The 21,099-nt window shown below is 44.8% G+C and overlaps 2 protein-coding genes and 1 long non-coding RNA gene across 4 annotated transcripts in view; 1 reads left to right on the top strand and 2 right to left on the bottom strand.

Annotated features, from left to right (window-relative positions):
- The window catches only part of pkn2a (protein kinase N2a), a 12,882-nt gene extending 7,791 nt beyond the window's left edge, over nt 1–5,091 (bottom strand). The window contains exons 1-3 of the mRNA XM_061294825.1: nt 4,956–5,091; nt 1,226–1,390; nt 976–1,111 (exon numbers count right to left, since the gene is read on the bottom strand). Coding sequence (XP_061150809.1) covers nt 976–1,111; nt 1,226–1,390; nt 4,956–4,976 — 322 coding nt within the window. The 5' untranslated portion in view covers nt 4,977–5,091. The remainder of the gene's footprint in view (nt 1–975; nt 1,112–1,225; nt 1,391–4,955) is intronic.
- LOC133165295 (uncharacterized) overlaps nt 1–13,482 on the top strand; it is a 14,542-nt gene extending 1,060 nt beyond the window's left edge. Inside the window, exons 2-7 of one of the 2 annotated variants that reach the window (XR_009717557.1) lie at nt 4,939–5,094; nt 6,088–6,192; nt 8,690–8,886; nt 9,030–9,160; nt 10,610–12,496; nt 12,757–13,482. This is a non-coding gene — a long non-coding RNA (uncharacterized LOC133165295). Of the gene's footprint in view, nt 1–4,938; nt 5,095–6,087; nt 6,193–8,689; nt 8,887–9,029; nt 9,161–10,609; nt 12,591–12,756 lie in introns of those variants that run through there. The other variant, XR_009717558.1, reaches the window with a different exon arrangement.
- On the bottom strand, nt 7,597–21,099 carry hs2st1a (heparan sulfate 2-O-sulfotransferase 1a). Its single transcript, XM_061294829.1, has 7 exons — nt 20,480–21,099; nt 11,508–11,761; nt 11,351–11,436; nt 10,781–10,919; nt 10,607–10,704; nt 10,156–10,313; nt 7,597–9,111 (listed from the first exon to the last, which is right to left on the bottom strand). Exons 1-7 carry the CDS (start codon nt 20,601–20,603, stop codon nt 8,888–8,890), a joined length of 1,083 nt encoding a protein of 360 aa, XP_061150813.1. The 5' UTR covers nt 20,604–21,099; the 3' UTR covers nt 7,597–8,887.

The raw sequence follows: 21,099 nt of genomic DNA, 5'->3' as shown, positions 1-21,099 counted from the left end.
ACTCGCAAGTCAAGGCGACACCACTGTCGAACGCTGTTTCGGATTAATTTGGGGCAACAAGCGTTGAGAGGTTGTCCCGTGACTGCCGGGTGGAGACGTGCTAAATTCCCAGCTCTCCTGTCATTTCGCCACGGTCAGCGACATTCCCCTGGGTGACGTGTCACACCCAAAGAAAGAAAGACCTTGTTCATCAGACAGAGGGGTCACGGAGTCGGGCCAAATTTGTTCCCACTCCAGATAACCATTTCCCAAGGCAACGCCGCTTCCCCTCCCCCAAAACACACGTCCAACTTCCCCGCTTCGCCTTTGGACGAGAGGCTCGCGGGTCCTCCGGTGTAAGGCCACCACGCTGAACAAACGCCCCCGACTCTTTGTTTGGGAGTTTAGGGAGCCAGCTCTCAACACCTCTGGAGGGAAACAATCGTCATCTCATTGTAACTGTCGGTGGAATGCGGAATGCAACAACGTCGGTCTCCGGAGAGTGAGTCACCTCCGAAGAGTGACTGAGGAGATGTACGTGCTGATGTTTAGACTAGCGTGTTCCGACACAACACTGTCAGAATGACTTAGCGAGTGCTACTTGGCATTCAAAGTGCCCAGTAAGGTAGCCTAAACACTTTGCTGCTAATGAAGTCGTCGAAGTGAGTCGAAGGAACGACAAAAAGAAAATGCAAGCGCTGCCTGGAGATATGAGCTTCCTTGGTTGCATGACAACGCTCGTATCTCAAAACGTCGTTCCCTGGTGAAATAAATGGAAAGGCCAACAATTCCACCCCCCTTTAAAAAAAAGACCTTGCAGTGTTTTTTAATAAGAAAACTCACACTATAATATTTTTGGATTATTTTAAAAAATCCTTGCTTTTTCTTGTCATCAAATCAATGATTCGTTTTTAATTTTGCTGAGGAACTTCTTGATAAAAAAAAAAAGCCCAACAACTATTTGCATAGAGAGGGAACACGGATTCCTTTTGTCACCTTGCAGCTCTTCAGGGTCTTTAACCACTATGTGGGCGTCGAGCTCCTGCAGCTCCTGGTGAAGCTCCTCGACCTTCTTGTTGGATTTTTTCAGCATGTTGTCCACATAAGCCAGGCTCTTCTTGTCTGTGGTGACCTGAAGAGAATCGGCGAGAGTCCAATCGTGACAAAGTCTCCGTCAGAATGGAGCTGAAAAGCGAAAATGCCGGTACTGGTTGTGCGGAACCCAGTCAGAGCGAGCGCGGCGTACCTTGCGCAGATTCTCTGCACCTTCTTTGATCTTAAGCTCCTTTCGGATCTCACGCCGAATCTGCTCCTTGATCTCTTCCAGTTTCTGTTGGACCATGGTGTCTGACAGGTCCAGATTGTTGCCAAGGCCCAGCCGCTCTGACACCAGGTGGCCCCTGGCATCCCCCTACAAGAGGAGAGAGGCAAGAAATACATAAATAACAGAGATTGCCCTGGGCCCCCGGTTTTGCAAGTCAAGACCGCAGCTCACGCTTCAACTGAACGGAGACATGCCGACAAACGACAACAACGAAGGAAAGAAAAATGGATCTTAGCATGAGGCTCAACAACGAAGCATTTACTCAAGCGAACTTGTTAAGGCGTTGGCGTGTTAGCCACCTCATGGGTGTAAATTTAACAATGAGATACCGGGGGATTAAGTACTTGGCGCTCTTTGCTAGACTGTGACGTCCAAGCGAAGCGGATCCACGTGGGCAGCGGACACCATACGAGCTGCCTTGTTGTTGTTTTTTCTCCCTCACTAGAACGAGTTCTGCCTGGCCGCGACAAGAATGGCATCAGAGCAAATGGGAGGGTCAGACTGTCAACATGAATATTCAGCAGTGTTTTCGGTCACTGCTGACGGGAGTTCTAGAAGCCTCTACGTTGGTGACTGAAGGATTAGGAAGCACTTCCTTTTCAGTGTCAGAGGTCATCGTGAAAGCAGCGGGGACACGCCACAAGCAGATGGCATTATACGGAGTCCATTTGCATCGCTGATTTTATGGCAAATCAAAGTAGTGTTTAAAATTGCAGAAGAGTTCAACAGGGTGCGTCCCAGAAATTTGGCTGCTTTCCAGGACCCAAATTTCCTGAATGATGTCATCAACTGCCGTCGTAAAAACGTACAGATCAAATGTAAGACTTTTGGGAAACTCTGCAGTATTTCTAAGCCTGATTTACTCAACTTAAACGGAATAATCCATTTAGAATGATGTTTTGAGATGCAAGCTTTCAAAATTTGAAACACGGGCGAGTGGACTCCACTTCACTTCTTCTATAGAGGCCGTTTCAAGTCACTCCAAGTTGCGCAAATGTTCCAATGTCTTTCCCTTACCGTGACATCATCAGCTTCAGCCAGTTCCATCTCAAAATCAGCTGACCAAACCATCCCACGCATGTTGTACTGACAAGTCAGATGTTCGTCCAAAGTGCCCCACTGAAGTTCTGCCATTGCGAAGCGCGACGAAGACGTTTGACTATCCAGTCAAAGCCACTCTCATTCATTCACTTTGGCGGATTTTCTCCTGCCGTCTCATTTTGTCTCCCTCAACCGCGGCGGTGACATAAACGGGGGAAGATAAACCGTCTGAGCGGCGACGGCCAAATCCCGATTAGCTTCTCGCTCTGTGAGGTCAGAGCGGCCCAGAATGGGTCCTAATCTCGCTGCGGTGGTCTAAAATTAACCCAAGTTAAAAACATAACATCCATCCTGACCTCCCGCAAACAAACAACCATTTAAGATAACAATTCAGCCTACTGATGAGAGCGCCGTTCAAATGGCGCCGCAAATGAAGGTGCTTCTTTAAAAAAAAAAAACTCCATCTGTGCAATCGCAGAAAATTGAGCGGCATAAACGAGAATTAGTTCCGAAGCTTAATACCGCGGCGGAGTGGGAACATTTTGGATTCGAGCCAATTGAACGCAGAGCTGCCCTGCTGACTTACAATTGAGAAACCTTCTGTTGCTCAATTTAAGGAAACTATACTTTGTATATTTCCTGGTCAAGACGCTGCCTGATGACTCATAGGTGAAAAAGAGGTCAAACGCCGGGAACTGAGAAGAGTGGCGATATGGAAAAAAAGCTTTGCTGCCCTGTGAAACTTATTTGCTCTGCACTATAGCCATATTTGCCCAGCTGGACAGCATGAGGACACCCAGAAAGGCCCATTTTACTGTGCCACAATGCTCGGAAAGCACAATCAGATAGGATGGAAATAAAAGGGCTAGTAAAACATGCAAAGATATTTAGTTTAATTTAACATTAAACAGAAATTACATTAAAAAAAAAGAGCTAGGACTGAACGTGTACAAGCTGCTGACCAGCTGGTGCATCTTTCGACTTTTCCACCATTACATAAAAAGTGTGTGAGCACTTCTCTTCTCTCCTACGAAGTGAGCAGGTTATGTGGATTATTTGAAATGACCCCAAAGGAAAAAAAAAAGCTTTGTAAGTGTTTATTTTTTATTTTTTTACAACTGGGAGTAGCAATAAACAGCCTCGGCTACTCATATCTCGGGAAATTCCAAAGTCGATTCATCTGTAAGTCGTGGCCCCACTATATGCTGATAAAATACATAACTCATGCATATATAATATTCCTAAACTAAAAGCGGTGAAGCAAACAGATTCAAACAATTCTGGGAAATACAAATATCAAAAAGAGTCTGGCTGTAAATGTGTGTATTTCAATGTATTCAATGATATAGAAGTACAATATGTATACAGCGTATAACAAAAGGTTCCTGTTGGGATTTAGGTCGAGAAGGCCACGCACACGGTGAAAACAATACCAGCCATATGCTGCAGCAGCTGTTAAAAATATACATCTATAAGTGACTTGCAGACAGCCACCAAGGGTACTGAACGATACCATTCTTGCAAAGGTCAACAACTGTTACCTGCGCATGTCCAACTCAATTTATCCTTAAATCCAATATTAATCTGGAAATCTGAAAAACAAGAGCTTCATTCAAACAATGGAAAAGTTGATGCAGTTCTTCAATGTAAACTCCAACCAAAAAAAAAAAAAAACTGTTTAAGTGTCCTCAAATATTCAATGTATCATCATTTATTGGTATGCCGACAGCTGCATTTTATTAGTCACCTCAGTGTGACGTCACTCAAGTGAAACCACATTCAATCATGACTCATGACTTTTTGCATTACTAAATAATACACAAGTGGTTGGGAATAAGTACGAAACACACCGCTGCACGGTGCAAAAGAGGCAACAACAACTTGTGTGTTGCTGTCACCGGTTTACAAGTGACATGTCTACAAAGTGTGTGCAATTTGCATTGCAAAAAAGGACAAGTGCACCACTTATACTAAATATAGCAAACATAAGTGGTCAAATGACGTTTAAACACCATTGGAGGAAACTCGTCCATGTGTTGTGTACAGTTTTCGTGGACAAGTTCACGATATGCTCATCAATGCAAGTATAAAGATGGTAAACCATGACTTGATGTTCGAAATATTCCTATAGGTTAAAGTTTAACCACCGTTGGAGGGAACTAAGTGACCTATTTGCAAGTGACGTGGTTTGTACAATTTGCGTGGCAATGACAAGTTGACCATATAGTCAATAATGCTAAATATAGCAAATATAAGACGAGGGGGGGAAAAGTCATTAAGCTTTGCAAGATCCCTGCAAGTTAACGTTTACCACCACTCGGGAGGTAACTAGTGACCCTTCAATTTATCGTGGTCGTAACGTGAATATAACGTCATTGCTGTAAAACGTGGGATATTTTATGGATAAGTTTGGATAATTGTTTCCCAGGCCTCAAATCCTAGGATGATTCCCCCCCACCAGACAAACTTTTCTGGGCGCACCTCATACACGTATATTGCTTGACTTCGTCGACAAAGCCCCAACAAAGTCAAAGCTTTCCCCTTGGCTTTCTGTTCCCATCCCCGAGTAACTTATTTCACTTTTTCGTCAACAGTTGTCAACTTTTCCTACCTGCACGGAGTCGGCGGCCATCTTGCTTGTCGCCTTTGAATCAAATCCTACTGGGAGAGAGGAGGGGAGTTGGAACTCCGAAAACAAGTTTTCTTTTTGGACGTTTCCCAGCACGAACGTCGATTTTCGGTCATCTCGGGTAAGATAAACTCCTCATGGTTGTCTTGCTCCGCGCTCGCCCGCCCGCGCTGCCGTGCTGGCTAGCTAAAAGTAAATGAAAAGTGAAAAGTAAAGGCTATCCCAGTCAAGTTGGAGAAAGAGGCGGCGGTTATGGGTGGAAGAGTCCGCCCAGAGAAGCCGAACTACCGCCAACAAGTACCGACCACCTCCAAACTACTTTTAAAAAAAAAGTAAAAAGAAAATAAAAAAAGTAAAAAGAAAATGTACAAAGTAGCTCCGTCCACAAACTTTACACTTAATACCAATATCGAGGGGGGAAAACCCCGTCGAAACAAATGTTTTGGTTTTTAAAATCAAATAATACAGCGATTCCCGCACATTCAACTTCAAATAATTGGTTCAATATTTATTATAATTGATGTAATCTAAAAACCAAGACGTACTTTCCATTAAAAAAAAAAAAGTCACGATACGACCACAAAACAAAATTGTCACAAAAAATACATAATGATGCCTTGAGACATGAATTTAATTCGTTTGACTACAGCAGATTCCTCCTCAGCTCCTTTAAACATTGAATTAAATAGAAATTAACACATTTTAGCCTATGGTCAGAACGGTGGTTACGTCCGCCTTACAGGTCAGAGGTTACGGGTTCGATTCCAAAGAACTCACAAACAAGGCCTCAAATTCTGCCAATGATGTCATTGGTTAATTCAACGTATTATAACTTCATAATGCCTCACCAGTTTTCTGAGTTTGGCTATTTTGAACATCCGCAAGCTGAGCCATCTTTATCTGACCCCTGAGAAACTGTGCTGTCATTTTCAGTCACAAAATGGCCACCCCCTGAGATGGATGACAATAGGTGGATTTTCTTGCTTAATTCCACAAATGCAATATTATTCAATATGCTGTGTTCAGGCTGGATAGAACATATTATTGTAAAAGAAAGTTTCTGACTTGACTTCACCTTTAAAACCCAAATCTACATATGGTGTTTTCAAATCAGAATGATGATTCACGGCACATCCTGTCCTGAGCACCTGTCCCCCTCCACCATCCTCTGAGGACGCTCACCATGGAGACATGGAAACAGGATGGATGGTTGCACAAGGTAAATACATTTACCCGACTAGATCTCTCTGGGTTTGTTTTTTTTTTTAGATGAAGAAGACCATTCATTTTATGAAACCAAAGTGTTGTTGGAGCTTCCAGTCCCAGACATATGAGGGCTGTTTGGTAGCGATTTCGATAATCCAGTCTTCCCAGCGAGGTGTGACATGTCACGCTGCGGCCCCAGAGGACACGACTCCAGAGCTTGTCCTTTGGTTTCGTCATCCAGCTGGCTTGGCAACTCCGACATCACGTTCGGGGCAACTGTCACATTGCAGACGCCGGCGGGTTAAGCAGCATCTGCAAGACTGCGCAATCATTCTCTCGGCAGCCACATTGGTCCCTGGCTGTTTGCCCGCGATAAAATGGATTATTTCTTTGCATAAGAGTAATATAATGATTGGTTAGTTTAATTGAGCTGGCAGGAAATTGCTGTTGTTCTGAATGTTCAGTCTTAAAAGTGAAAATGTGTGGTTTTCCAGCCAGTTGAAGGCAGCTTTTGGAATCTTCTCCGTGACATTGTGGCGTCCCTGGTTTTTCAGGAATTTCAACCATATGTCGCCACTCCAAATGCTGCCGAACATGTTTCGCAAAGGTGAAGATTCCCGCTATAGGTTCATTTGGCGCGGCGAGCATGCAAATGTAAAGGATTATAATCATAATCGTGTTTGAGGGTGACATTTCATTTCATCGCCACCGCATATTTGTCAGCTATAAAAATGGACGGAAAGCATCTCCATGATCGAAAACAGATGAGTGACTGTTGAAACCGAAGCATTTCGCTCTGAATGCGACCGACCGCTCACACATCCAGACTGAAAGTGAGGATGGGCGTACTACTTATGTGTCATAAGGCCAAAACTGGGAAGCTCTTACTGGACTACAATATGAGATTAAGCGGGATCAGTCCCACTATTGATGACTAGCCACGGATTATATGAGCCCAGATGAGTGGAAGGGCTTTAGCTCACATAAACTGTCACAGTCGCATCATTTTATTCTTCTCATCCTAAAACTTTTTTTTTTTTTGTGGCGTATCACTTCAAAACAATTCAAAATGATATTCAAACGAAAGCCTTAGTAATAAATCGTGTCAAAACAAATCAAGACATTAGTGAAATAGTGTGATTGGAACTTTACTGAAAACAAATACCAGCTCTCTGACGCCCTCTATTGGTCACCAGTTGTAAAACGTTCCCTGTTAAGACAAATCAGCGCACAAGTAGAGTGATTGTTTTACAATCCTAGTTTTTTTTTTTCTTCCCCTTCCCCACTGTTACTGCCACATTTGGTCCTCTAGTACAATCTTACACTGGATATCAAATAAATGCCCCCCCCCATGTTCCACATACGACTAAAGAACATCCAAGCAGCACTTCGTACTGACCCCCAGAAAAGCATTAAATAACACAGCCATGTTGTTTTATTTTGTATCAAACACAGCTGCAGCACTGTTTTGGGCACAAGGAAGGCACACCAAAATGACCATTCAAATTATGCAATGGGGTTGTGATAGCAACTGCAAAAAAAAAAAGTGTCCAGACTTCAGATGTCACATTGTTATTTTTCCAAAAGGTGGCAGTTAGTCCTCAGGCCATTGGGATTTTCAGCATCACAAATGAAATCAGTTATATACAGCAGGACAATTTACCGAGTAGTTACAAACACACAGACTCGCTGTCATGAAATATATGTATATAAATCAAGCTAATTTCCAGCAGGAACCAATCTCACCTTCGTGTACCGAAATGTATATTTACAGCAAGCAGCATCTTCATTGTGTTCCTTCATACACACTGTAATAAAAGCGCACGGAAAGAAATGGCCAGGCGATAAAGCTGCACACTTACCAGAGCGAACGAAAACACACGGTATAAAACATACACACTGATTTCTTTCTTTTAAGATTTCATAGAAAAAAAGAAAAAAAAATCCTTTGTTCAAGTCCAAATACTACAGCTCGGTAATTTTCCATGTTCACATCCAAAAGACAATACTGTAAAGCCCTACCTATTTGTGTTTTGCTATTCACGAAGTGTGTTTTGTCTTCTATTCAGTCATTCGCGGCGAAAATTATTCACTTTTTTTTTTTTATGCCGCCCGATGCCACAAGATAGGCCAAAGCAATAAAAGTATTGCTTTGCTGCCATCTTGTGGCATCTTTTGGCACCAATGAACTATGTTATAGTGACAGAAGGAGTTTGATTTAGACAAACATAGTGCTTTGCTGCCAACTTGGAGTATCTAGAGAAGCTGGATTAAAGGGCTCAGTTCTTAAACCCACAGCAAAGAGCGGGGTTTCACTAATACTTATATATTAAAAAAAAAATAAAGATGGAATTATAACAGTGTTGCGAATAATGGACCGCAATATTAAGGGGGAACTCTGTAGCTCAAATGGCTAAACACAACCAAACAGCACATAGCGGATGTAGATGTTTCGGCTCGGCCATTTGGGACTGAGCGTCTCCCGTCATAGCTCTCCGGGCCTTCTATAGATCGCTGACATGGAAGTGAAAGGAAGCCGCTGACCTGCAGGGACGGGGACCAAACGCCAGCTCGGCCATCCCCGCGTGTGAGCAATCCGGTGGCATGCGCTGTCCTATGTCCACAGCACGATCTCACTCAGCGGACACTTGGACATCTCGTCCTTGCGTCCTCCTTCAAACCTCTCTGTGTATCCATCTCCACCCAGGTTAGTTTTTGGGGTAGATCTTCTCATAGAAGAAGTTTTGCGGCAACATGTAGAGTTCGCCATCCTTTTCCCGCACGGCGTGGGCCCTGACAAACTGGAACTGCTCCAGGGCAAACTCATAGAACTCGTTCTCCATCTTCCAGATGGCCGACTGCTGCAGTTTGGCCGTGGACTCCCTGGTGGGCGGTTTCTTCTCGCTGGTCTTCCTCAAGTGGGATTTCTTCCCTGTGATCACAAGAAAGAGCGGGACTCAAGGCTAGCCGTGAAGATGACGGTGAGCTAAAAAAACATCACAATCTACACGTAGATAACGTATGTGGGCACGAGTCCTAAAAATAGAAAAATGCTGCTCGGTCTTGATTAAGTGAGGCTTATCGACCGCTTGCCAGGTTTCACCGAGCGATCGGTAATTGCTGGGATCTGCTCACTCACTAATTAAACATGATTAAACAAGGAGGCAAGAAGGTCACAAAGCAGAAAGCTGTCTTCACTTTCACCACCGTTTTTTTTTTCTTCTCTCTCTCTCGCTTCGTCCACTTCGCCAATGTCGCTTCTCTTCGATGATTACACCGACGAAGAAAAAAACGCCTATATTTGGAAAGTGCTTAACATTTATCGGCGCTGAGGTGATGCGAGGCCGGAGCGCTCCCGGTTATGACATCCATCACAAGACTCAAGTGAGGGGAATGCAGAAGAGAAGGTTATATGACCAGACAGGAAATTTGATCTTCCTAATGAGTCACGTTATTAACAAGACTTAACACCCTGACATGCAAATTTTTTAGAGGTGCGCCTCAGGTATCTCATCCAGATGGCTGTAAAACTGTTCGGCGATACCTTGATTTACAAGCTTCAACGGATCCGTGCCCAAGCTTGTAAGTCAATTTACATTTTCCAGCCGCTGTTAAGAATAAGCATCAGGGATGTTGCGAAAATGCGTAAAAGCAATGACAAACTAAATCGTCGATGTAGCCTCCCTGCTTTCGAATCATTTTTCAAAGGGGATTAAATCAATCCTCGTCTAATACGGTGATATTTTGGGGCTGCAAAATTGTCTTGACAATGGTTTGTTCGCAGCATATTTAATATCTTATCAGGATTTCATTCTTTAATCCTAAAACTAGCAGCTACCATTGTGCTTGTAAAATGTGTGTAACCCAGTTTGTGGTAATCCGTAAAGGTTGCTCGAAGGCAAATGGGGTCTTCCAAAAAAAAAAAAAAAAAGGGATCTTACAAAATGATGGTTAGCACTGCAGTTGGGACGCGCACCTGTTTTGTACAGTTCGGTGGCTCCTTTAAAGAAGCGTGGCAGAGCCGACTCCAGCATCATGACAAAGTCCTCCAGCTCTTCCGTCACTCCGACCAACATGTACTCATTCACCAGGTTGTATTTGGCCTGCTCCAGAGCCCACTGGCTACCCACGTTCCTGCAAAAAAGAGACAAACGTTTGCATTTTTAAATCCCGCTTGTGTGGAGGAGATAAGGGAATGGGGGAAAGATAACAGGGAAGACAAAAGGATAGAGACTAAATTAAAATTCCGTGTAGGTAGAACTCTTTGTAAAAAAGGAAAAAGGGGTTTTATACAAAAAAATAAATAAATGCAACAATCAAGAGCAGTTTAATTGTCTCTGCCGGAAATACTTGTCACACCGCTTAATGTAATCCACGTTTATTTGATACAAAATTTTGTTTCATTTTTGTCATTGTTACCAACTGACCAGCATTCAGAGTAGTGCCCGCAGAAAAAGGGAATCTGGAGCCAAAGCTTCTCAGGGGCGCAGTCGGAGCCGCCGGCCGATACGCATTCATCAAAGGTCTGAAAGGTTGGCACAAAGTTGAAATGAATAATTATCATTTTACATACATGACGAAGTGCCGGAGTGTCCTTGGACCTTTTTGTCTCCTTGTTTCCTGCGCCTCAAGCCGGGTCGGTAGTCATCTCCGAAACGCAAAAAGTAATAATAGGAAACCAGCCTTTCGATGGGGTCCCTGATGACGTTTATGTAGATCGGCTTCACCTTCACCCCAAACCTGAAAAAAAAACTCACTTGGGTTAGAAAAAAAAAGTCATTTAGAAAACGGAAAACGACAGTGATGTTTTGACCTGCGCGTTTCATTCATTAGAATTCTTTATTGTTTATTCAGTCAATATTTTACTTTTATCATTATATTACTAAATTAGTTGCTATTAAAATTAAATATTTGACAATTTTTTTACCTCATTAAATAATTTGTGGTAATTAGTAATTACAATTTTCATTAATTATTTATTTAGTTATTATTATATTACTAAATTAGTTGCTATTAAAACTAAATATTTTACATTGGTTTTTAAAATAATTAGTTGACTGATTTGTTAAAAATACTAACACACAAATATTCATAAAATAAACAATTTTACCCATGTGCACGTCTCGAGCACTTAATCACCACAAGGAGGAGTTAAATGCACACGTTCTTACTTGGTGAAGTCCAGGAAGGAGACATGGCCGTGGTAGAAAGCCGGCTTCATTTCCCGCCATTCAGTCACATTCTTTACAAACCGGACCTGAACCGCGCAAAAACGATTATTAGTGTGTTAGAATGCGGACAGCAAATCAGAATCAGATCGATTGTGACCTGGTCCTGTATGGACATGACGGGGTTGTTCTTTGTGGTGTTGATGTGCAGGACATGGTAACGGTTCCTCCCACACAGGTCGTAGGCGATGTTGGTGAAGGAAGTGCTGGCCGTCTTCGGCACGCGGTTATAAACGACGACCACCTCGTCGTCGCTCTCGGGAACGGACGGCCATGACGAGTCCCGCTCCCGCAGGCCGTCTCGTGCGTGCCGCTGCTCGATCTCCCGTACCTCGTGCCGGGCGATGGCTCGCTCTGGAAGCATGACAGGGAGTTTCATAGAGTTGCTCAAATTTATACCAAACTGCTCGGCTTGCCGTGTATTTCTATGAAAAAAAAATAGAAGGTAAAAAAAAAATAGGGAATGGATACTGTAATAATATATTTATGTTTATTGGTGAGTTGGCAGAATATTTAGGGTGTTTTCCTCAGCTCTCTGCCCACATGCTCCGTCTTTGTTTATTCTGGCAATCGGCGTGCTAAATGTCTCACAGGCCTGTTATTCGGCTAAAGCTATTATTTCCAGTCAGCTATTGAGCGATGTGGTAGTTTTAGTTTTAAATTTGTTTATACAATGCAAAAAAATCAAATAAAATTGTAGGTTACTGGAAACTGCCACAAATTGCAATTTTGGTCGGACTAACGCATTCGACCGGTTTAGGATAGCTCGACTTGATTGACTGCACCAAGATTTATCTCGACAGATAAAAAGGACGAAAAGCAGCGAGACGAGAGAGCCGGAGGTGACAGGCCGCGGGGGTGAGAGCTTTGACTGGAAGGTGACAGTTATTTGAAAGCTAGCGGACGTGAGACGGGACATCAATTCACTCCAAATGAGGAGGGCGGAAGGTTGGTGTGTGTAAACTGGACTTGTGTGAATAGATTGCGCACAAAAGCAGCCTCTCGCTTTTGTCGCCTGCGGGCTTTTCTTCATCTGAATTCACGGCGGACCGACTGCTGTTGACAACGCTCGGAGAAGCCGGCAGAAAGGTGTGTGTGTGTGAGCGTGTGTGTGTGAGAAGGAGAGGCAGCACATCACGGGAAGCGCTAATAATCGTGGGAGCTCGTAGTTGTCACTGCCTTGCCACCTTTATAGCAGGGGGGGGGGGGTGGTCTTCTTGAGTCCAGGAACAGGACTTGTGTGTGTGTGTGGGGGGGGGGGGTACTTAACTGTATTCCTCATTTCCTCCTTCCACCTGTCTATGCAGCTATAAATGCAAGCCTCTGATCAAAGTTCTATCTGGTTACAGATGGAGCCACGCTGCTCCCGGCGCACGCCTGGAATTGCACCAGGTGGCCACAAAATGGTGTCTGGCACGCAGCAACAATCGTAACGGAGATGTTTATTCACACGGCCGGTAGCAGTCGCCACGGTCAGATTTTACGGCCCCCGGGCTCCCGCGCGTCCTTTGCCGTATTGGTTTTTGCGAGCAAAGCTGGCTGCGATCTTCAAACGAACGGCGCTGCGACAATGCCAGGCCGTAAATATTACATGGCAGTCGAGCGGGCAGGCATCTCGAAAGGCTTTTAAGCGGAATAACACTCTGATAGCACGTCGGCTTGACATTCATCATCTTGTGGAGGAATGTTTGCACGTTTGTCTGGCTGGTTATGAAAGAATTGAAGAAAGTCCTTTTTTTTTTTTTTCATGGTAGGACATTGTCACATTCGATATTTTGTGGGTCCTTAAAGATTGGACAAAGTGTTTTAAAAGAGCTTGCAAGGAAGAAAAAAAAAACAATTAAAAATAAATGCTTTCCATTTTGTATTCAGAAATTTGTATCCAGCCTCATTGTATTATTCCACAAGGGCAATGCTCAAGTTCATCATTTGCATACTGAATAAGTCTTTCCTGTTTCCTTCTGACGGCTGGTCTTGAGTGACAAACGCATATTAACACTAACCTGGCCTTCTGGAAGGCTCCGGGGTGCTTCGAGGGCTCCTAGACTTTTCAGAAGAACAATGACAAAACCTTGAGAGCCGATCGTATCCCTACCAACAACGTTCAAACTATGCTAAGAGGCCCCACAAAAGCTCTCGCTAAAGACACACTGTGTTTTCTTTTTTTTTTCCAAACAGGCCACAAGGACAAAGCCAGCTTCTTGAGCTTTGTAGTAGACGCCCCATTCATTACCTTGGCACAAACTTCCATATCAGGGGGCAGCACACATAGGCACAAAACCAAGCTTAGCGCTCCCATCTGAGGTCATTTAATTAGAGGACAAAAGCCCGAATTACTCTGGCCACACAGCGGGCCGCCTTTCATTGGCCATTTCTGCCACTTCCTCCCCCTCGAGTCATCTGTGTGCATTAAAAGCCAATTATGAAGCGTGAATCCAACACGGGTCTTAAACACTGTGACAACTACAAGCCTATTACCCTGCCGCTTTTCATTCTCACCCACCGACAGCGGGGAGACGGAGCGCTTGTAGTCCGACGTATTTACCCAGGCAATTTCGCAGCCGATTAGAGACGACCGTTTGGAGTCATCATTCATATTTTGCCACCAGATCTGTTCAAAATGAGACGGCCCGTCATGTACCGGGATGGGATACTAAAAGTCAAGGAGATGGGATGACGCTTTGCCTAAGCAGATCATAAATCCATCATGGCCGGCCGGGGCTTCTCGCTCCAACCCGGGGGAGGGTTCGCCTTTTGAACCGAGGCCTTGGGTTAGGCGGGTAATCGAGATTGGCTATCGGCTCCCCCGGCTGGGGTGCGCAGCTTTCGCCGTTCTGCTCGGATGCCGCCCGATTGCAAAATCAATGACGGATGACAGAGCGGAGGGAGACCTGGCAGGCCAGCTCGCCGCTTTATCAAAAAAAACGCTGTTCATCGACCGCTGCTGCGACTCCCTCGGTACAGGCTTGGACGGTTATGCGACAAACATGACAAACGTGAAATAAAACTAAACGGAGCATGTCGGAAAATTACGTGTTTTCGCCATTGATCGCCGTTAGCCAATCACTGAAGCGTTGAAAAGCTTCAAGCAAATCATTTCTTTCATTCAGCAAATTTCTGCTAGCTTAATGCTACCCCATAATGCAAAACACACTATACAGGCTAAATAACAGAGCGTATAACAATCCTCACACTCTCCTACGCAAAGGTCATCTGGCTCACTTTTTCAAAAATGACTTTTTCCCTGTTGACAGGATGATGACGCAGCACGTGGAGAACGTTTTGGTGGGACGACGCATTCCTCCAACTTCGGTAAGACCAGAGACAAAGCCGGTTTTGTCGGTGCCAACAGACGAGTGTAATTTGAATGTTGCCTGTCCGCTATTAGTCAGACAGTCATAAAGGACAAAGACGCTACTGTGGCTATTTTGGTAATCGGCTGTTTTTAGTGAAAAGACTCCAAAGTCGGATGCTTGAACTGAGTTGCTATGCAGAGTTCATGAAGTACATCCCCAAAAAATCGGTGTAGTATCTGCATTCAACACGGGAGTAAATCGAGTCACGAGCGTGATTGCATTACGGGTTTAACTCGTGAATCGAGGTACCGTATTAAGATTGAACCACAAGATGCTTCGCCAAAGTAAGAGCCAGCCACAGGCGGCCCATCAATAATTGCTGGCGCGAATGCAAGACATGCTTCTTGACTAATGATAAGAATCCCGGCGAGGCAGGGATGATAATCGCGCTCACGCCCGTCGCTCTCCTCTCGAATCCATCTCGCGCGCCGTCCGAGCCAGCAGGCTGCAAACGCGAAACGAGGAGAGGAAAGCCTCGCTCACCAGCAACAAGCCGTCGGATGAGATTACGGCGCGATTTACACAGATGGCGGATTCGATGGCTCCCCCCGGGCTCGCTGAGTAAAGGCGGGCGGCTGTGGCACTTTGTACGGACGCAATGCAACCTTGCCGAAGATTCTTTTGTGACTTTTCAAATATTACAATTTAGAGCTGGAGGTCAGTGTTTAGGACAGAAGAGAAATAAAACACGCTTTCCCCAAACACTGATGCTCGCCGCCTCCCGGCCCAGTAAGAGATGATTAATAATGCATGCATAGGAGTCGGGGGAAAACGCGGCACTCTATTAGAATGAGCAGACAACGGTGAGCGGGGGACCAACGCGGCTGCGAATAGCACGCCGCCGAATCAGAAGCCACTCGTAGCAAACACGGCCACGACGATTAGCATCGCCGCGTCTCTCGCCCTTCTGTTTTTTTCTCATCTCCACTCGCCCTTTCTGATAAAGATGCTGAGGGATTGCGTGGAGCCGTAGTGCGATCCCGAATCCATTTGTACCTCCAAGACGCTCATTGCCCCCAAATAAGCCGTTTGCTTTTTGTGTCCCAATACTTTTGTCTGTAGAGTGCTCATTTTTCATATTTGATCCAAAAGACAATTCCTAGTTAATTCTCCGCATAGAGCACGAAATGGGGGTTGTCTTAATATCGATCCAGGCGCCCAGCCAAGAGATTGACAATCAGTCTATGGAACACACACACATATGTATACCGTAATTTTCGGACTATAAGTTGCACCGGAGTATAAGTTGCACCAGCCATAAAATGCCCAAACAAGTGAAAAAAAAACCCATATATGTATATAAGTCGCCCCCCCCACCCAAACTATGGAAAAAAACGCGACTTATAGTCCGAAAATTACGGTACACATGGCCATCTAAATTAGTAAAGGGAGACAAAACATTGAAGATGTGTTACAGGGGGGGGAGAGAAAAAAAAACGTAAGCACTTGGACGCACATTTCAACGGACGGCAAATTGCGTCCTGATTGACACATGAAGATGTTCACAACGACTGATCCTGCGGGAGCTGCGTGAGAGCGCTGGCATTAGAGGAAGTTTATATGAGATGTGACTTCATCTCCATTTGTTGGGGAGTTGATTGAGGTGGGAGTGGGGGGGGGGGGAAGAGTGGGAACCGACACCTGCTGTCGCGTGTTTACAACAGCTAGCTTCATCATCTGTCAAAAAGCCGCAGGCTTCGACAGCACGGCGTGAGACGCGCTGAGTTCAAAATTGATCCTACGGCTTTCGTCTTCATTAAAAAGGGGAGTGAGGAGAGTTGGGGGGTGTTTTGGGAACAACTTGGTAAAAATGGGAAAGTTTCCGTTTCAAAAATAGACTCAAAACTGCAGTACTATTTTTTTTTTTTTTTTGAAGAGAATAAAAATATATGAATATGAGTATTGTGATGTGTTGCCGCGCCGTTTGTGTTCAAATATAGCCGATCAGCCAGAATAAGGGGAAGGCCAAAAATTCACTTCAACAATCATCCTCCAGGCATCACTTTCTCCCATTATACGACAACTACCGTAATTTTTTTTTTTTTTCATAGTTTGGGTGGGGGGGCGACTTATACTCAGGAGCGACTTATAGTCCGAAAATTACGGTATATATTTCCAACTATCTGCTGCCACTCCAACTTCCTCCTACTCGTTTGACATAAATGCAAACTGGAGGAATTTTGGCGCAAGGCGAGAGCAGTCCATTCTCGTAGAGGAGCGCGAGCGAGCTCACCGAGCCGCCACCTCTGGCCGACATCAGCAAAATGATGGAGGAAAAGGGGGGTTGGGGAGATGCCAGCTAGGAGCAGCGACGGCAACATCAGAGTGATGGTGTCGCAGAAGGGTGGGGGGATGCAAGCTGTCCGTAACACTTTGATTAGCCTGTCTGTCATCCTCCAGCTAGAAGCCAGCCAATGCAGCATTGGTGGACTTGCTGCATTGTGCACGACGTGGCACAAAAGCAACTAGACAAAGAGCAGGCCAGTCCCCATAAATCACGGGTGTCAAACTTGTTTTCATCATGGGGCCACATCATAGGTAAGGGATACCCTCAGGGGGGTCGTGTTATTACGGTGAAGTCACATCCAGTGTTCCTCTGTCTGCAACATCGCAGTTCATCATTTGCACCCACGCAATCATCTTCTTTTTTTTTTTTTAGTTTACTGTTATTGCTTTTGGGCTGTTTACAGAACATCGGAAGAACAAATGGAAACAATTTACGAAGGATCTGCTGTTAGCCACAGCTCACGTCAAAACACTCACGCATACATTAGCTAATGTCGCCCAGCCCGCCACACACACAGACACTACAAGTCATTTTTTTGGCCAACACCTCTACTTCCATCGCCACAGTGCCCCCACCTCCCCTTTTTTTTTCATTAGCAGCTCCACTGGTATGTTGCAAAAGAGTGACAGAGCTAATCTGGGCGACTGGCTGCCTAAAGTAGCGGATGCCAACATGCAGCGTGGAAGCAAACGACTCGTGCAGGCTTTACAGCCCTCGGGGAAGACGTGTGGTGTCACGGAGAGGTCAAAGCAAACTGAAGAAACTGAGTCATGAGAGGAGAAGAACATTAGATTAACGACGACAGAATGCAATTTCGAGAGACAGGGAGGGCGAACTGAAATGTTGTCAAATGAACTGAACGTGTTGAAATTGAAGTTGGGAGTTTTTAGACGGTTGAGACATGCGCAAGGAGCTGGTAAATGTTCTAGAACATGCACCTTGGCTCAATAAATGTTGGGAAACACTTTTTTTCTTTAAAATCACAGGTCTCACTGAAGGCAGCAGTGCTTGACCAATTTTCTTTTCCAGAAAATTTCTGCCTCAGGTCCTTTGGATTGCTTGACTACAGCAGACAGCATAACTAAATCCAATTCCAAGCCGAGACCTTCTGAGGCAAAAAGAAACAAACAAAAAAAAAAAAACGTTCAAGTCTTGCACTGCACTGAATTTGATCACAATTTGCGTATCTCCACACAATAGATTAGAAATTGTTTCTCTGTTTCTGAATATCTGGAAGGAGATTTAATAAAATAAAATAAAAACTATGACGACAGTTTGACAAAAATTCTCCTTCTGGAAACCAAGCATCTCCTCCTTAGTTACTGCACTGCAGCACTTATCACCTGTATGAATTTGGTCTCAAAGCGAGCTTCAGGAAAAATAAATAAAAAAGGTGACTAAACTGAGTTTGTATCAAAGCGAACAAAAGTTGCCACCGAACGTTATTTTAGTCTTTGTCGGCGCAGAGGCGGCCGATAAGCAGCCGCGGAGAAGGAGTGTCAGAATAATGGACGACGCCCACAGCGGGACGCCTGCCTGCATGGCCGTGTCATTGGAATGCAGGAGACTCCTCGGTCAAACCTCCGAAGCGCAATTAGCTCCAAAGCAGATCGCAGCTTGTCCGCCCTGCGGGGAAGCCTCTAATGGGTGCAAATGGTGCAACCTGCGTGAGGCGCCGATGGGAGCGCATGCTGGGATCAATGGATACAGAGTCGGCACGTTTAACTCTCGCAATATGATTCTTCCCGTCCTAAATTAGACGCTATTCTCGTGAACTACACATAGGCGATTGTGAAGAAGACCTCATATGACTGCCAAACTGAGAGACAGATCACTATTACCGTTTTAGTGATGGACCAATAGAAGGTGTGCCAACAGGTGGTCACATGACCATCAAGCTGTTTTGCGGTCAGCACCGTGCCTCCAAAAATCCTTTGTCAAAATGACTTGCCAATGCAGCAAACAATTTGGAGTGCCAGTATGCAAACGTGTGCGCCGGCCTTCCTGACATTTTTTTTTTTGCAAGGTCGACAAATTCTTTTGGTGGTGGACAGTCAGAGAGAAGGCTGTTCCAATGCCGTTTGTGCTCGCCTGTGTGTGTGTGTATGTCCCAGGTTTAACAGCAGCAGTAAACCATGTCCCAAGTCAATATTTCGGACTCTCCAACTACTCAGCAGGGACTTCAAGAGAGTATTCAATTAAGAGGTGTGTTAATCGTTCTGTAAACTGGATACGGTTTAATTTTTTTTATTTATCTATTTTCTCCAATCATTCCTTTTGTCATGCAGTAGCACAAACCATGATTCTTGGAAAATCATCTTGCAACGTCAAAGAAAACTACCCAGGCTAAACTTAGCTCGTTCCTGAAATGCAAAGATCACAGTCTATCAGTTGAGACGTACCACTTCAGCATACATCCTAGACACCAATTACTACTTTCCTTCCAGCTAGTGATTCTTGCATTCCTTGGTGTTTCAAGTGCACATCGGAAAAGACCAGGAAATTAGCACACCTCTGCTTACCCTGCTATGACCTCGCCACTTCGGCATAAGTACAAAGTTATTGAAAACTGGCAAATGGAACCCTGAAGTGGCAGCCAAAGCTTTGGGGGTGTCTCTGCTGTTCCTTCAAATCCCCCACAGTGGAAGCATCAGAGAGATAATCCTGCAGTGTCCCAGATCTTTATTGGGACTGACTGGACCCCTAATGGGAGGTGGGAATGAAATTGGAAAGGAAAGCAGCGTCTGCTCCCTTTCAATTGGATGTGTGAGATGACGATGATGTTGATAGCTTCCCCATAAAAATAACTACTAATGAAAGTATTGCTGAAAATGGAATGGGAAATGTATTAATTATAGGTAAGTAATTAAGCGCTATGAAAAGGAGATATGGACACAAACAAAAAAATCTCTTCTTCCGCTCACGACCCCAGCTAAACTTAAAAAATCAATTGCACCGAATGTATTGCACACAAAAGTTAAAATGATCAACATGTTCCCACCATTATTGCAACTTATAAACTATAAACCTAAATTGAAGGGGAAAATTAATATTTTAGAGGGGTAAAGTAAAGAAGAAACAACTGGGATAATGTGGTTGCAGAAGTGCGTACACCCTGTTTAACTCGGGATGTGTTCAGAATTAACCAACTACGGGTTATAGGTCATATAGGTGGCTAAAGTTTGGAAATTATTTATCTTGGTGTCATCTTTATAGAGTCCAAATACCTGCGGTTGAACCCGCTGTATCGACTCTTATCTATCGATCTTAGGATAATACACAAATACTGAGCACGCCTCCTTGTGCTGCATGACCGCGTATTGCGCGGTTGCGCAAATTGCGCGCTCTTAAAGCATGGTCCGTGCATCCTTTTTTTTTCCTGATGGCTTTTATTTATATTATTGAGGGGTGGTAGTGGCGGGGATTTACCGAGTTTTCCGCGGGACTCCTCCAGCTTCTGAATCTGGTTCTCTAGGAAGAACATGGCCACGGCGAACGCCAGCAAAGCCAGCAGCTGCAACTTAGGCGGCATCATGACTCTGAGCAGCCCCATCAAATCATCCGGAGAAGGAGTCGGCGGTCAGTCCATACCCAAAAGAGGGGAGACGAGAGGGGGTGGGTAAGAAACACACCGCACAGACCACCGGTGAGCACAAAGCGTCTGCGTGCGTGGATATTTAAATCCGCCTCCAATGCAAAATGCCCATTCTTTTTGCTACTCCATCATTTGCATGCATGTAAAAGGTTTCCACGGTCGTTTGTACAAGTGCTCCTCGGTGTCCAGTCTTGCACGGTTCCACCGTTCATACTGTCAAATAGCACCCAGGCCACTGGACGGAATCAAGAGCCCACCATAGAGATCAAAATACACCGTTAGCCCCTCCTTCGCGTGGAAACGTACGTCAATGACGCCGCCGTATTAGATGTGTCCTGGAGTGAGCAATATGACACATGCATTATGGCGTGTGCGCTTAACGTATTGCAGGAAAGGGCTAACCTACGCAATGCGAAACATTTTAATTTCTATGGACTGGACCCGTGAAGCGGTC

Source organism: Syngnathus typhle, linkage group LG13 (assembly GCF_033458585.1).
Source record: "Syngnathus typhle isolate RoL2023-S1 ecotype Sweden linkage group LG13, RoL_Styp_1.0, whole genome shotgun sequence".
NCBI lineage: Eukaryota > Metazoa > Chordata > Actinopteri > Syngnathiformes > Syngnathidae > Syngnathus > Syngnathus typhle.
The sequence above is the reverse complement of the archived record's forward strand: the minus strand, read 5'-3'. Positions and strand labels throughout refer to the sequence as shown.